Source organism: Carassius gibelio, chromosome A16 (genome assembly GCF_023724105.1).
Source record: "Carassius gibelio isolate Cgi1373 ecotype wild population from Czech Republic chromosome A16, carGib1.2-hapl.c, whole genome shotgun sequence".
Classification (NCBI taxonomy): domain Eukaryota; kingdom Metazoa; phylum Chordata; class Actinopteri; order Cypriniformes; family Cyprinidae; genus Carassius; species Carassius gibelio.
The window spans coordinates 17,450,285-17,466,476 of record NC_068386.1 but is presented as its reverse complement, the minus strand read 5'-3'; the positions used below and the strand labels follow the sequence as shown (position 1 = coordinate 17,466,476).

Here is a 16,192-nt window from a genome sequence, read left to right as displayed (position 1 = left end):
CTACGTACTTCTTCAACCCAGTCTTCTGCCGTCAACAAATCAACAGACCTCCTCCCAGAAAACCTGGGACACTTTCTTTCACGTGGAACATAAACATAACGTTCAGATGCCGGGATGTTAACAGATGGACGGGCACCAACATCCAGTCTAGAACTAGCAGATTGAGCCTCATCAACAACCTCAACAGGCCTCCTTACAAGTTCTTGCCGAAGTTGCTGGTTATCTGTCTGCAATTGTTGTACCAATTCTGTCAAGACTTTAAGTTGTTCCTCCATAGCAATCTGTAACATACACACAAAAGCAAACCAGAAGACAACTGATGATAGATAAGGATCACCGCTCGTAACAAAATTAAATTCTCGGCCAGTTGCGACCACCGTTTCTTTCCCCACCCCACAAAATACACACTCTAGAACAATACAACCATTTGCACTCAGGCTTCTTTAATGTATGGGACCCTATCGACTACGCCAAGTGTGACCTAGGCTAGCTGGTTGTTATAAAATAGTCGACGAAATTGACTACGCCACCCACAAATTCTAGGACGTGGGACCCTAACAATGATCTAATCTCTTTTTTGTTTTTCTTTGAATCACACAGGTGGTTCAAATAAATGAACTAGAAGCCAGAGTACAAAAAGGGTTGCTTTATTTTCCAGAATGAGCAAAATTTTATCTTCTCTTAAGAGTAGGAGGACTTGGTAAAACCATCCATGACACCAAAGAAACCAATAAAAAAAATAAACTAATTACAACAATTAAACACCACTCTGAATGGATTTAAAGTAAACCAAATTAATTTCCAAAAGAAATAACACTCCAAACAAATCGAAATCTAACAACATTCAATAAGAGAAACCAATCATTAGACTGATATTCACATTAATTAAACAGAGAAATCATACTTTAACCCAAAAGAAAACATAAGAATGGCACTCAAAATAACACCCAAATCAACCTAGAATACTAAAATGGGAAATATACCACATGGGAGGAAGAAAAAAAACAAACCCAAAAGTCAAACCCAATCAAAAAAATATAAAGAAAATAAAAATCAAACCCAATCAAACCATTATACGTAAAACACACAAATCAAACAAGGCCTCCCAATACAACACTCTACCATTCAAATAAAACAGGCAGATCCTGCAAAATGAATGCCACAAATCAAAAAAAACAAAACAAAACAACCAAATCCCAAGTTTGGTGGGGAAAAAAACGATGGCCACTTGCCAAAGAAGGTTTTGATGTCCTGTAATTAAAACCATTTAAATTTTATTACACACCACATTCTACATTTAACAATCAAGAAAATACTCACGTTGCTAATGTATTAATGCTCCTTTAAAGGATACTTAAAGTGTATAAGTCTTTAAAAACTAGCTTAATCATTACTTACGTCCAGTGGTCGTAACAAAGCGCAAAATGACAAGTGCACTCTGCTCTCACCTCGATCATTAAAACCGGAACAATCCTACAACACATTTACTATGGTAAATGCGAATCTTACTACCAAGCATCTCCTTTACGATAAACATGATTAAAACAACAGGTTTACTCACTCCGAGTTTTCGGACACAATAGGTCAAGCCGTTCCTTCAACGCGCCAGCAGAGGAAGAAACACAAACTCGCTCACCAAGCGTAGAACGAGAGCAAACGCTGTTTCCTTGACGCCCGCGAGACTTTATACGCCACCTACCCATTACGTCATCTACCTACCTAACCGCACAACATACTCATACCGGTTACATATATATATATATATATATATTCCTTTTATTCCTGTAGTATGTTACTCAAACTGTGGAGATAGAGTCACCTTCAACTCTACGCCAACTATCCGAAGCCAGACAACAGAATGAACAGCTTTCTGAGAAGCTAAGCAATCAGAGAGAACGATGCCGACATTTGGAGGAGAACATCAGACATTCAGATGAAGTCAGCTGCAATTTACAGCACAAGGTTTTTAAGCATTATCCTTTTTTTTTATGATTGTACATACAGTATAACTTCAGCAAAATAACTCCAACTCTGTTGCTGGGATCTCAGATACAGAAGTCATAATTTATACAGTACATGTCAGAACACAACTGTAGAAAACCTCAGCTCTTCTAAAAAGTAGTGGCTCCACAGATCGCTGCATATGAGAGGGAGATTGGGACATTAAGGGAGGAGCTGCTGAAGGAGATCGGACATCTTGAGGAAAAGAAAGAAGAGGCTGTAAAAGTGGCAGCTAACTGCTCTCAGGAGCATCTCCAGAGCTTGCAGGCTCAGTTCACAAGTGAGTTTAGTTTACTGTAAATATACTACAATTCCTATGGTTTAGATCTGTTTCTTAAAGGAACAGACAATACAAAAATGAAAATATGCTGAAAATGTACTCGCTCTCAGGCATTCTGCATCCACACATTTAAAAATTACATCTCTTACTCACCAACGGATCCTATCCAGTGTAATTATGGAATAATAATTTCACAGTTTAGCATAAAAATGTCTGAATAATATGTTTTTATTATTATTATAATTATTTATAACATGCAGTTTCTTACTTCACAATAGATTTACTATTGAATTAAAGTCACGTTTAGCATTTGTGGATAATTGTGATGTTTTTATCAGCTATATGAACTCTCATTCTGACGGCACCCATTCACTGCAGTGGATCTGTTAGGGAGCAAGTGATGTAAATTTCTCCAAATCTGCTCTGATTAGGAAACAAACACATTCTTCTCTTCGTGTTAGATCACTTTCAGCTAATTTTGTGGGTTAACTTTTCCTATAAAATGGTTTTGGTGATTTCTGGAATTGCGCTTGACATTGTCTTCTGAGTGTGCTCATGAGCGCCCCTTTTGTTGACATTGTTAACGTGCATCTTTAATACATCAATGTATTGAGCTTAGTGCATGTTTATATGTGAAATTTCCAGCCCTCCAGAAGCGCCTGAGTGCGCTCCCTCCAACATTACGTACCATGAAGACCGATTATGCCAGCCTTCGCAGCCAGGTCCGCAACTTTTCGGACTTCTATGGAACAGCTATCAAAGAAGCCAAGAAACAGGTAACTAAACACCATACTTCCGCACAAACGTGTACTACATGTAGAACTTCTAAGATCTAAGAGTTGATATAGTCACATTATTTCTGTTGCTTTCATTTATGAATCATTTTCTGATATTACCACAGATTATGGCAGGTATAAATGAAATGTCAGAGGCCAACAAAGAACTTATGGAAAAATACAGAAAGGAGGTAGCTCTCCGCAGGAAGTACCACGAGCAGCTGGTTGAGCTTAAAGGTAGGCAGCATTCACGGTTTGAATAAAATTTTTTTTTTTAAAATTAGCAAAATCTAAAAGGTTTTTTTTTGTGTTTTTTTTCACCAGGTAATATCCGTGTGCTGTGTCGTGTAAAGCCAGTACTGAAGGAAGATCAACATGAGGAAGGCCAGACAGTAGTTGTGACAACAGACCCCAATAATGAATCTGCACTTACAGTTCTAAGCAAAGGAAAGGCCAAAAACTTTGAACTGGATAAAGTCTTTCATCCTCAAGCCACTCAAGAAGAGGTAAGTGGGGTATAAGCACTGATCTATATATATGACTATATTATAGATCAGTGGGTATAAGTCATATTTACATTAAAAACTACCTCGCTGTCACTAATATTGTCATTTTAATGACCAATATTAAAATTCATTACTATTCTGTCTAAATAAATGTACAAATTTAACACTCAAAACTGAAAATAACTCTTTTTGATATGATTTTCTTTATCACTCAGGTGTTCCAGGAAATTGAGCCGCTCATCACATCCTGTATAGATGGATATCATGTTTGCATCTTTGCTTATGGCCAGACAGGATCTGGCAAGACCTATACTATGGAGGTAACACATGGGGATCTGTAACTATATACCTGTCATAACACACGGTTCCAATTCCATACTTTAGACCCAGATGATCTGTTTCCATTAATTATTCAGTAAGTCTGTCAGGTCCCGTTAACCATCTGTGTCTGCTCAGGGTACTGTTGAGAACCCCGGCATCAACCAGCGAGCCCTGAAACACCTGTTCAATGAGATTGAGGAGAGAAAAGACATGTGGACATTCACCATCAGTGTCAGCTCAGTGGAAATTTACAATGAGGTCCTGAGGTATTGCATTTTACCTCTTCATAATGCCAAAATCTATGGTAATTGTTGGTAATTAAAAATGTTAGAAGCATTCAGTGAAGTGAGCTTTCAGCTCATGAAATAACCTGATATTTATGAGGAATATTAAAGGGTTAATTCACCCAAAAACGAAAATTCTGTCATAAATCACTCGCCCTCACATCGTTCCAAACTCATAAGATTTCCATTCGTCTTTAAAACACTAATAAAGATATTTTTATGACACGTGATTTCTGTTCTTGCCTTAAAAGTGTATTCCACCAAAGCTTGATACTTCAAAATATGAATTGAGTGTTTTAATTGAAGTCTTTTGATGAGACATGATTGCATTTTATAATAGACAGATTTAAATTAGGCTATTATTCATATATAAACATACATTCAGAAAATCCAATATACGAAGTGAAAACTCAACTGTACTTGCTTGACATGCAAGAACAAACCTCACTGGCAAACATATCTTCCCTTTTTCCATTAGTCTTTTAATGAACATTTCAGTTTCTCAAAGTTTTGGTTTAATGACAGGGTTTTCAAGGGTGTGAGTTTGACACAAAGAGTTTATTACAATTAAATCATCAACATTGTCTTGTTGCCATCAGAGATCTGCTCAGTAAGGATGGAGAGAAACTTGACATCAAGATCAACCCCGATGGGACGGGTCAGCTCCACGTGCCAGGACTCAGGGTCATGGAGGTCAAAAGCTTCCAGCATATCAAGAAAGTGAGTCCCAAGGTGGCATCTGTCAAGATAATGCTGACTATACAAAAACCGTTCTCTCCAATCATCTGTTGTTGTTGTTGTTGTTGCAGATTTTGGCCATAGCTCGAAAGAACAGGATTACATTTGGAACACAGATGAACCAGCATAGCTCTCGATCTCATGCCTTGCTCACTGTGACTGTGCTGGGCACAGACCTCGCCAGTGGAGCCAAAACCACCGGTCAGTCCAAAGATTCTGCATCTTTAGATTGCTTAAGTTGTGTGAGAGTTCTCAAAATCATGAGTTCCCCTTCAAAAAGCCCTCGCTATCCTTGAATGACCTTATTTTCTTGACCTCTCTTTTGCAGGCAAGCTGAATCTTGTGGATCTGGCTGGTTCTGAAAGGGTGTGGAAATCTGGGGCAGAGGGGGAGAGACTGAAGGAAGCCCAGAATATCAACCGCTCGCTGCTGGCTCTAGGAGATGTGATCCAGGCCTTGAAGGCCCACCAGACTCACATACCCTTCAGGAACTCACGACTCACTTACCTGCTGCAGGACTCACTGGGAAAAGGCAACAAAACCGCCATGGTTGTTCAGGTACAAAGATTTACAGAGACTCACTAGATAACCCTAGCAGCAGAGTCTAGGGTTACTAGCAAGGTTTAAAAATACAGTAACCCAGATTTGGTTTGATCATAGGGTTAAAGCACCACCTAACTAATAATTTCAGCTTTTAAATAAAGCCAATGAACAACAGTGCTCACGTACAAATAATTTGTCTTCTTAAGGTTTCTTCTCTTGAGAGCAACGTTGGAGAGACCCTGTGCTCGCTAAAGTTTGCCCAGCGAGTGTGTAAGGTGGAGCTGGGCCCCGCTGCACGAAAAATCGAGACGGCTGGACATAACGAAAGTAAAAATTAATGCATACCATCAACCCTCACAAGTAAACACCAGAAATGGCATCATCTCAAGTGCAGATGGACAAGCCTTGCACTTTTTAACCCGCGGCTGAGGTTTCCAAACCTACTCAAGGGCTACAGTTCTGGAAACATCTGTGATGCCACATACGTTCTAGTTTCTTCCGGCTGCCTAGCAATGGCTTTTCTCCTTCAGCTGATCTGCATGTCAAAGTCTCACCAACACCAATATCAAGACAAGCTCTCTGTCCCCATAAGTGCAAGGTATTACAGAAAATGCTCAACAGGGAAGACCTTGCATAAAGATCTTGCATAAAATCTTGTGTAATGCTTGAAGATATCCACTCAAAAAACTTGAAATTATTTGGTATAATATATAGTCTAGGAACTAATGACCAAACGATATATTTTTAGTGTATGATTGGTGTGGACTTCTGATAGGATTATGTGTGTTGAACCAGCCAGGATGTCTTTTATTAGGTTCAGAGTTCAGCCAGTTCAGCATTTGCTGATTTCATTTCTGACGTAGGTGGTATGTTAGCATTTCAAAATCCAGGCTAATAGCCGAAAGGTCACATTATTTTAACCCTTGAAGTGGTGATTCATGAACAGGACGGTTCTTGAGTTATTTGATAGCACCACTCTGTTCTGAAGGAGGAAATAAAGGCAAGATTTGGATAGGAAACCATCTGCTAAACAGGTATCTATACTTCACAAAATTATGTGCAATTGCACCTCTTAGTGGTGAGCATCTCATTTTTCATTTAAACATTATTCTATATTTTAGTACATTTTCATTATCTATTCGTTATAAACATACAAACATCTAACATATCAATATATTTAAATAAAGGATATATGATTATTAATTTTCTGGGATGTTTAGGATAAGTTTACGTTTAATGTGAAATGTCATTGGTCTCTTAGGTTCAGCCATGTTACAGAGGGAGGTGAGGAATGCACTTTATTAAAAAGATTTGTGCGGTCCATACAACTTATCTTTTAACTGAAAATGTACTGTAGGTCTATCTGTTTGTTTCGGAAAATTTGCATCTTTTAAATAATGGGAGAATAATTCTAGGAAAAAATCAAATAACAGACTGATTTAACCCTCCATGTACAAAAAATTTACTTGATTTTATAAAGTGCTTGAAGACACTGGCTCAAGTACACTCACTAATTTATTCAAAAGATCTTGAAGCCAGATGAATGTACTTCGATTTTATCTGTACTGTTCTTATCAATTATGATATTGTATTATTCTCTGCAATGGGTCTGATTTTAGCTCTTCTTTATCCGCATTCAGGTTCTGATTTAAAAGAAGCCTACTGACATTGGATTTTTATTATTATTATTTTAAGGCCCAGAGAAAAAAAAAAAAAAAAAGACAAGAGTCAATTTAGAAAAGAAAGAACTGTTTACTTATAAACAAAATAATTATAATAAAAAAAGAGAAAGTTTTCTTTGTGTACTCGATCTTTGCGCATCTCTTTCTCTCTCACACAAACACTCACTCATGCTGAGCTCAGCATAAGAAATCCGTTTTAAACACACACTGCTATGTAATGGGAAATGGGCTGGAAACTTCTAGAAAGTCTGTTGTGCGAGACTCATTCTCAACACAGATTCAGTCCGAGTCTCCCTCTTCCACGCCAGCTGCTCCAACCGCTCCAGCCAGCTCTTCCTCACTTCCCTTGAGCCGGTCACCTGTGGAATTACACAAATGCCGAGAAATAAACAAGCTATGGACATGAAGAATGTGTTTCACCAAAGATTCTCTAGTTCTGAATTGGTGATACAAAAATATTTGTTTTTAAGATATACTAAAGTAGTAATGTTAGGTCTAGTCTGTGCCAGAGAAGCGTATAGGGACAGGAAATCCATATATGATGTCATTAAGAGACATCAGAGCTCCAGGGCTTTTGAACCCACACAGCAATTAGCCTTTCATAAAGCCCTGGCGGAGCTCATTGCAAAAAAGCTCTATAACTACAGCTGCGGTATATTACTGATAAAAGAAGCAATGAAGAGATTGATTAATGTTTCAGTTGTACATTGTTGTTGTGGTTTTTATATCATTATAGATATGGTCATTAGTGCAGACTGGCCTCGGTCTCAGTTAGTGTGTGTCTTGTCATACTCACGTATAAGTTCAGCAATAGCCTTCTGTGTTCGCCTCTCTAATTTCTCAAGCTTCTTGGCAACGTCCCTCTTTAGATCCCTATTACCAAAACACGACACAAGATTTTAAATGAATGAAAATAGAAACTAAAATGGATCTCAATGACTATGATGCATGATTGTGTTTTAGAGGTAAAAATTGAAGGTTTGTACCAGTCTGGTTTTCTGGGGGCAAGATTTGCCAGATCCTGAGAACAAAGGACAAAAAAAAAAAAGGGAATAAGATTAGTTTAAATTCAGACAAGAGCTGCCCAGTGATTCTTGCACTGTTCGAGACAAAACTTTGCCACTACAAAACTAATTAGAATGTGAGCTTGTTTTATGAATTAATCATAATTAAAATATGTAAGACAGGGCACACATAAAGAGCAGCCAGTGTAATTTGATTAAATGGGGTCATATGATCAGTGTTGGGGAAAGTTACTTTTAAAAGTAATGCATTACAATATTGCGTTACTCCCTAAAAAAGTAACTAGTTACGTTACTTAGTTACTTTTTATGGAAAGTAATGTATTAAGTAACTTATATGAGCCGGGCTTGATTGTTTTTGATACAAGTACAAGTAGCTCTATGTATAGCAAATGTAAAAGCCCTTTCACACCAAAAATTTTAATGAATAAACCTCAGGCTGAAGGGAAAAAAAAATTCACAGAAGAAGGTTCAACACTTCAGCAATAAAAAACTTTTTTTTACAAAAACAATGAAGCACAATTGTAAGTTTATCTAAAGTCATTCTTGCTTAGTAGTGTTGAACTGGATCATCAAAGGTCAGGAGCAAAGATATTAGTTAATAGAATGGGATTAGATACATTTTTGTTATTTAACATTGCAGGTTTGCGTCATTTTCTGAGTTTGTATTTCACCGTTTTTATTTAATTTTGATGCCGAATACTAAATCAGTTTTTTTTTTGCCAGTGGGATGGATTAATGCACATTCACATTTAGTCTGGAACTACATGATTACTAGTAACTTGAAAAAGGTAATGGGATTACATAACTCACATTACTTGTAATGCATTACCCCCAACACTGCATATGATGCTGCTAAAAATAACATTATTTTGTGTAATTGGTGTAATGTAACGTGTCTATGCAGTTTAATGTTCAAAAAACACACTGGGCCCTATTTTAACTAAGTGCATGGTCTAAAGTGCATGGAGCAGATGCATTCAGGGTGTGTCCGAATCCACTTTTGCTAGTTTAACGGCGGTAAACAGTCAGCACCCCCAGGCGCATGGTCTAAACGTTTTGTCCTTATTATCCTAATGAGTAATGGGTGTAACGATTTTGGCCGTAGCTATAAAAAAAAAAATCAGAGTCTCATCTCCCTCCCCTTTAAAAGCCATTTGTGCTCGTACCATGGCCGGTTTGGTATTTACATGGCGGAATGAATGCACTGCATACATCTGAATATTTGGGTTGAACTGTTCTGGAACAGTGTTGTAAATAACTTAATCACTGATTTCTAATTGTGTCCTCTTTTGAAAAGTCAAACAAAGTAGCTTCGCTTTCACAATGAAACACACAGCATCTCCATGACATGGCACCAGCGGCAACAACAATACTATAGCGAGAATCAAAGTTACTCCTCCTTTCTTTGCATAATTATTTGGGCGGTGTTATGAAAATTTCCCCACATCGTCACCTAGACACGTGGGGTGTGTTAGAACATTTGAGGTAGGCGTGGTTAACTTTTATGAAGAATATCTCTTTGAATATTGAGACTTTAGTCTTTGCAACTTTTACAGATCTTCTTTATGCACCAAGAGTTTGTAACACTCCAAATAGAAAGGAAAAATTTTAATTGTATCATATGACCCCTTTAATGAACAGGCAACTCATTTGATATGGTTCTTTTAATGAATTGTTCAAAACAAGGCTCACAAATTACAGGTTTCTATTTTTTGTAAATGAATACTTTTATTTAGCAATGAATAATCAAAAGTGACAGTAAATACATTTATAATTATTTATATTTTAAATAAATTGTTTTTTTTTACTTGTTATTAAAAATCAAAGAATCCAGAATTATGGTTTCCAACCTTGATAATTATAACCACTTTTAATAATTGAGCATCAAATGCAAATATCAAAGTGATTTCTCAATGATCACGGGACACTGAAGACTGGAGTAATGACAGCTTTACCATCACAGGAATAAATTACATTTAAAAATATATTTAAAAATGAAAACAGTCATTTTACATTGTAATAATTTCACAACGCTACTGTATTTTTATTTCATTATTTCATTAAAAACATCTGGATTATTTAACATTTGACTGGTAGTGTATATATTCAGGAAACACTGGGGTTGTCCATATGGCATCACCTTTGAAACCTAAGACTTTGTATATAGGGAAAAATCCACTCACCACTTCCTCAATCACAGGCTCTGGGTCTGCAGCTTGCAGCTGGTCCTTGACCTTGTCCTCCACTAAAGTAATACAAAACAAGACCAGTCAGACAACCTATAACCCAACACCTGATCACCTGCTGTAATATCACCCAGCATTACTATTACTGAACGGTCGGTTTAATTTTCAGGTATTACATCTAAAAATATAAATTAAAGGTACATCCAGTTATATTTCCTGCAGGTAAGCCAGAAGTGTTCTCACCTGATGCAGGTTTTGCTTTGGGCACCTGTCTCTCCTTCAGCTCCTTGTCCTCCGGCGTGTAATTCCTCAGCTTCAGCTCTCTGCAAACATCATTTCAGGATTATGTAACTCACTCAGTCATGAACAAGTGTTTTGTCACTGCCTCCAATCTAACCTATTTGAGGATATTTTTAAAAAGCGATCACACATTCAATCACAGGAGAAACAAGTAACCAGCAGGTGGCAGTTCACATAAACATTTAGCTTGGACCATGAGCAGCTGGTGCTATTTGAGCGCTGAATCCGGCCTGTGATAGCATCCAGAGTACATTGGCTCGCCATGCTTACAAAGCGTCCCTTCATCTTTGTAGCACGAGCTAATTAGCATGTAGCACCTGACTATGTCTAGGGACAGCAGCCTCAAAGCTGAGAGGGGCTAAATCAAGCCCAACATCGCTCAACCAGCAAAAGTATTAACATCTCTGTAAGTTACAGCAAAATCGGCTGCTGGATCTCCAGGGGAGCATTGAGGGTTCTCCACAGCATGATCAACAGAAGATGGACATGAAGATTTGTTTCAGACGGTCCTATAGGAGATAGTCATATTATAATTTATAGTTTTTCTCCAGAGATGTGTGCCCATATTGACCTCAGAAAAGGGGCTATAGCAGGCCCACATTCATAACCACAATAAATCATTTATATTTGGGGGGGGGGGGGGGGATAAGATGTATACATTCACATGTAATTAAGGTAAATGTAATTACTTTTTAACCTGACGATTACTATAGTCATTAAATTGAAGCTTTTCTTTAAAATGGTATAAAACCTTGAAACCAACGCAAATAAAAGCATACTGTACATTTCTAAGAACCCGATAAATAATTTAATTAAATTAGATTTTCGTACCACATCTTACCCAGTTGTTTCAGCATTTGAGAGGAAAAAAATGAATGAATGAATGAATGAATGAATATGGACCTGCTGTAGTCAGGTCAATGACAGGTAAGAGTGTTCCATGATTATTTGTTTATTTAAAAGGATCTCCATTAGCTGACGCCAAGACGACAGCTAGTCTTCATATGTAAATACACATGAGAGAGAGAAAAAAAAAAAAACATTCCAAAAAGTACTAATTTAAATAATAATAAAATAATGAAAAACAACATAGCACGACAAATTAAAAATACAACAAATTAAAAAGAGTATTATTGTAATTTAGCATCTTTAAACACTTTAGATCTTTTAATCTTTAAAGTGTGAAACATACCTTTATCCAGGGTTTAGAATAGGGTGACCACCTGCTAATAAGCCCAAGGGGGGACAAGGGGTATGTTTCTGAGGGACACTGCCTTGCGCGGTGGTCCTCCCACCCCATGGGCAGACTCACTGATAGTGGTTTACTTATTTCTAGCACATACCACCTTACATGGTATATTAATAATGCCCTATTCCCCTAAACATGTGTAATTGCTGATGTATGCTCATGATGTATGCTTCCACTTATGATTTACTTTAGCTATTTAACTTATTTTTCATTACAATTTATTCACTTTAAATAAATTATAATATAAAATTATAGGATTAAAATGAACTGTAGTTGCTCAACATCACAGGAACAGTAAAAAAAAAAAAAAAAAAAAAGTCTAAACTCACAACTCCAGAGGTTATGCGTGACACATTCTCAATTTGTGGGACGCATGAATTGGGCTTCAAACGCTGTGCGCGCACGCGCTACACGGGACGGGTGGTCACCCTAATTTAGAACGACATTATTAACGACATTAAAATGTTTGTCCTTCAAATAAAAGTCATGTGATGCAACCATCATTTAGAAAACAATATTAATATGTCAATTTTTTGGACATGCTTGTGTGACTTTTTCACAAGGCAAAAATTGTAAAATGTAAAATGTCATGTCAGCTGTATGTCACTATTCCTTTTCAATGCTCTTGGGTGTAGGGTTATCAAACTAAAGCTTGATTAATTGGGGAAAACACTCAATTAATTTCAAACTCAGTCAAACCCCATTAAGGTCCTGCAAAACTTCATCAAATATTATAATCCCAAACAAGAGCATTGAAGGGTTTTTGAAAAACACTTGAAAACAACAGACTGAAACAAAGAGCTGGGAAGTCCTCCCTGTCCTCAACTTTCCAGGAAAGACTTCCTGACCACCCACTGGAACAATACAGGACCACTGGCTTTCCTCATCTACAGTAGAGCGGCCAAACAATCCAACACTTTCAGAGAGTCAAGAGCCGTTTTTCGAACTCTAAGTGAGCATTTCGAACATCCTGGGGTCCTGAATCATTTGTGGCCACGGCTAGTATATTGTTTTCTAATTTAATCACAATACAGAAAGACAGATTAATGCTTATGGGGGAAAAAAATGTTCTTGAAGTGCGAGGGGACTATCATCAGGCTTCCTTCAGCCTAAAATAGGCAGCAGTGGTACTGTTAAGTCTGACAGCTGACAAAGCCCATTTACAAAGAACAGTAATAACAATGTGGTTGGGCTGTAGAAGATTCCAAGTCAATTTGGACATTTGCCCTACTGCTAAGTTGTGACAAAATACTGTCTGGCGCACATGTGAAAGGCTGAGCTTCATTCAAAAGCTGAGCAGATATTCATTATCTGCCTCACCTCACTTCAGAATTTTGACAGCTTGAACAAAAAGACTAACAAAAGTGGATGTTTCCACTTATTCAGCATGAAATTCAATAAGCAGAAAACTCTTATGCACACTACTGTTCAAAGGTTTGGGGTCTGTGATTTGTTTTTAATGTTTTGAAATTATGTTATGTTTACTAACCAAGGCTGCATTTATTTGATCAAAAATACAGTAAGAACATTCATATATTTTGAAATCATATTATTATTTTTTTTTTTTCAGTATATTTTAATTAATAATATTCCTATTATGGCAAAGCTAAATTCTCAGCATCTTTACTCCAGTCTTCAGTGTCACATGACCCTTCAGAAATTATTATAATATGCTAATTTGCTGACGAGAATAGTTTTTTTTTATATATATATAATAAATGTTGAAAATTGTCAATTTTGTTATGCTGCTTTATAATTTTACCCCAATTAGGGTCATTTTGATTTTTTCTGGATATATTTTATCAAACTTTTATGACTAGTTTATTCAATGTTTTTTTGTCGCTTTGTTTTTCTAAAGTTTATCTGTCGAGTACTGCAGCATGGGAAGTGTCAAAATAACAAGTGTGCTGGGTGGTGAATTACCTCTAATTGTTTCCAAACCGTGTTGTCATTTTAATAATGCATTTTTATGGAGACACACCTTGAAACATTCTCTGCCTGACAGCCACCAATATCTCCTTAGGGGCGGGAACCGGAGCGGGACTAGCTGACATGAGGGGATCATGGCCAGACAAGCTAGCTTGGCATGCTAACCTGCGACGGCGGCTAAGTTAATGCCTTATAACCACAAAATGATGTATCAAGTGCTAAGATATGGTTATTCTATTATTCACTTGCCATCATGTCGAACCAAAACTGCATCATTTTCTTCTAAGGAACATAAAAGAAGATTGTCATACAGGTTTTAACATACACTAAGGGAGAAGTAGTCCATATTTTGGGTGATGATTGTTTAGGAACCTTTGCAAACTGTCAATTTAAAAAGACCTCTTGAGCTCAGGGAGGCGAGCACGAGTTCTGTGAATCTGAACATAAACAATGGAAAGAAAAAAAAAAAAAAGCAAAGAGCTTGAGGCTTTGGCTTGAGCGTGAAACAGAGCTGAGAGTGAAAGAGACCTTTACTTCTCAGCCCTTCTTATGATCATATAAACAGAGTGCAGCTTTTTATTTATTGTCCATTTAGAACAGGAAGCCTATTCAGCTAGGTCCTTTTTGTTTCTAAATGGTAGAACTGAGAATTTAGTTAAGTATCCTTATGTAAAAATGACACACGATTTTATATCTGTGAGTATTTTGTTATTTACCGGTGTCTGTCCTCTGTCTCAGAATCCTCCAGAGGTCTTTTTCTCTCAGGCTCTCCATCCTCAGGTGCATGTCCCTGTAGTAAAAACTCTACTAGTTATTATGAGCAAAGAGGCAAATTCAAGTTATGATCCAAAATTCTAATAAGACTAAGGTACAATAAAAGCTCTAATTCGCAGTGAATCAGTCAAAGATCTTCTGTGCACATTTAAAGGGATAGTTCACCCAAAAATGTAAATGTGATGTTTATCTGCTTACCCCCAGGGCATCCAAGATGTAGGTGCCTTTGTTTCTTCAGCAGAACACAAATGGAGATTTTTAACTGAAACTGTTGCAGTCTGTCAGTCCTACAATGGAAGTGGATGGGAATCACGGCTTTGAGCGTCAAAAACATACACAAACAAAACCAAATTAAACCCTGCAGCTCGTGGTGATACATTGAAGTGTAAAGAAACAAACGATCGGTCTGTGCAAGAAACTGAACAGTATTCATATCATTTTTTACCTCTGATTTTCACTGCAATGTCTGAACTGTCCTGAGTGAGTTTGCTGTTCTTCTTCGGCCTGCGCGTGAGTAGTCGTCTTCTTGCTTTACGGCGGATCGCAGACTTATAAGTACATTACCACAACCTATCTCTCAAATGGACCTTTGACACTCCCAATTGAGATTGCAGATAGAGTGTCAGTGGTCAATAGTTAAGAGATATGCATCATCACCAGGCGCAGGGTTCAATTTGGTTTAGTTTGTGTATGTTTTTTTTTACTCTCAAAGTCATGATTCCCATCCGCTCCCATTATAGGACTGACAGACTGCAATGGCTTCAGTTAAAAATCTCAGTTTGTGTTCTACTGAAGAAACAAAGTTACCTACATCTTGGATGCCCTGGGGGTACACAGATAAACATCAAATTTTCATTTTTGGTGAGCTATCCCTTTAAGGAAGCAAAAAATAAATAAATAAAACATTCAAACAGGGTTAAAAGGAAATTCCCAGCTTCAAACTTCAAAGTTAAATTCTAACAAAATGTGTGGCACGCCGATATACCACTGAAAATAAATGACTTGTTCCTCATGTTTTTAAATGTTACATAACACTTAAAGCAGAGACAGAAAAGCATTAGATCTAGTTATGTTATAGCTGCTTTTCAAGCTTTTGTAATGTTACAGTGTAACTGAATGTTGAGGCATCACTGAATTTAAAAGGGATGTATTCTGCTTAGTACAAATCAGTCAAGCACAAAATACAAACTGACAGGTAACTGCTAATATTATTTAAAGCTAAACGCCCTTCCTTGGATAATAATAAATGCATTCAATGTGATTAAAAAATAGAGCTTAACCCCTCTGGTTGAATTTACATGATGACAACTGATGTTAAATTGAACAATACTATGCTTTACTGTTATGCTAACTCGCTAACTACAGCATGTTAGCCTGCGAGAGTGCGCGTATTTCCCCGTGTCTTCAAGAAATGAACATTTATTTTCACACTCACTTGAAGTTGGCGGTCTCGCAGAGCTTTTAATCTTTCTTTCCTTTTCAAAGCTTGCTCTTGTAAAGAACCCACAGGTTTCTCCATGGTGAAAATAAAGCATGTGTAGAAGGATCTTCTTCTTCTTCTTCTTTTCATTTTTTGGCAGATTGCAACCATGACTTTT

General features: G+C 37.2%; 2 protein-coding genes across 2 annotated transcripts in view; one reads left to right on the top strand and one right to left on the bottom strand.

The window, feature by feature from the left end:
* Positions 1–7,254, top strand: part of LOC128031166 (kinesin-like protein KIFC3) — a 22,351-nt gene extending 15,097 nt beyond the window's left edge. Inside the window, exons 10-20 of the mRNA XM_052619407.1 lie at positions 1,789–1,962; positions 2,134–2,281; positions 2,927–3,057; positions 3,183–3,294; positions 3,382–3,563; positions 3,779–3,883; positions 4,020–4,150; positions 4,768–4,888; positions 4,978–5,107; positions 5,235–5,464; positions 5,656–7,254. Of these exons, the coding sequence (XP_052475367.1) occupies positions 1,789–1,962; positions 2,134–2,281; positions 2,927–3,057; positions 3,183–3,294; positions 3,382–3,563; positions 3,779–3,883; positions 4,020–4,150; positions 4,768–4,888; positions 4,978–5,107; positions 5,235–5,464; positions 5,656–5,787 (1,596 nt within the window). The 3' untranslated portion in view covers positions 5,788–7,254. The remainder of the gene's footprint in view (positions 1–1,788; positions 1,963–2,133; positions 2,282–2,926; positions 3,058–3,182; positions 3,295–3,381; positions 3,564–3,778; positions 3,884–4,019; positions 4,151–4,767; positions 4,889–4,977; positions 5,108–5,234; positions 5,465–5,655) is intronic.
* LOC128031167 (coiled-coil domain-containing protein 12-like) lies at positions 7,182–16,192 on the bottom strand. The gene is made up of 7 exons (XM_052619408.1): positions 16,030–16,192; positions 14,537–14,610; positions 10,586–10,665; positions 10,340–10,401; positions 8,118–8,152; positions 7,928–8,004; positions 7,182–7,490 (listed from the first exon to the last, which is right to left on the bottom strand). The coding sequence occupies exons 1-7, from the start codon at positions 16,183–16,185 to the stop codon at positions 7,411–7,413; spliced, it is 564 nt and encodes a 187-aa protein (XP_052475368.1). The 5' UTR covers positions 16,186–16,192; the 3' UTR covers positions 7,182–7,410.

Excerpts from the sequence above, each read along its gene's own strand:
- LOC128031167 (XM_052619408.1), bottom strand. The coding sequence starts at position 16,185 with ATGGTTGCAATCTGCCAAAAAATGAAAAGAAGAAGAAGAAGAAGATCC. Across the intron at positions 14,611-16,029 it reads TGCGAGACCGCCAACTTCAA|GGACATGCACCTGAGGATGG; the intron begins GTGAGTGTGAAA and ends TTTTTACTACAG. Across the intron at positions 10,666-14,536 it reads GAGACAGAGGACAGACACCG|AGAGCTGAAGCTGAGGAATT; the intron begins GTAAATAACAAA and ends TGATGTTTGCAG.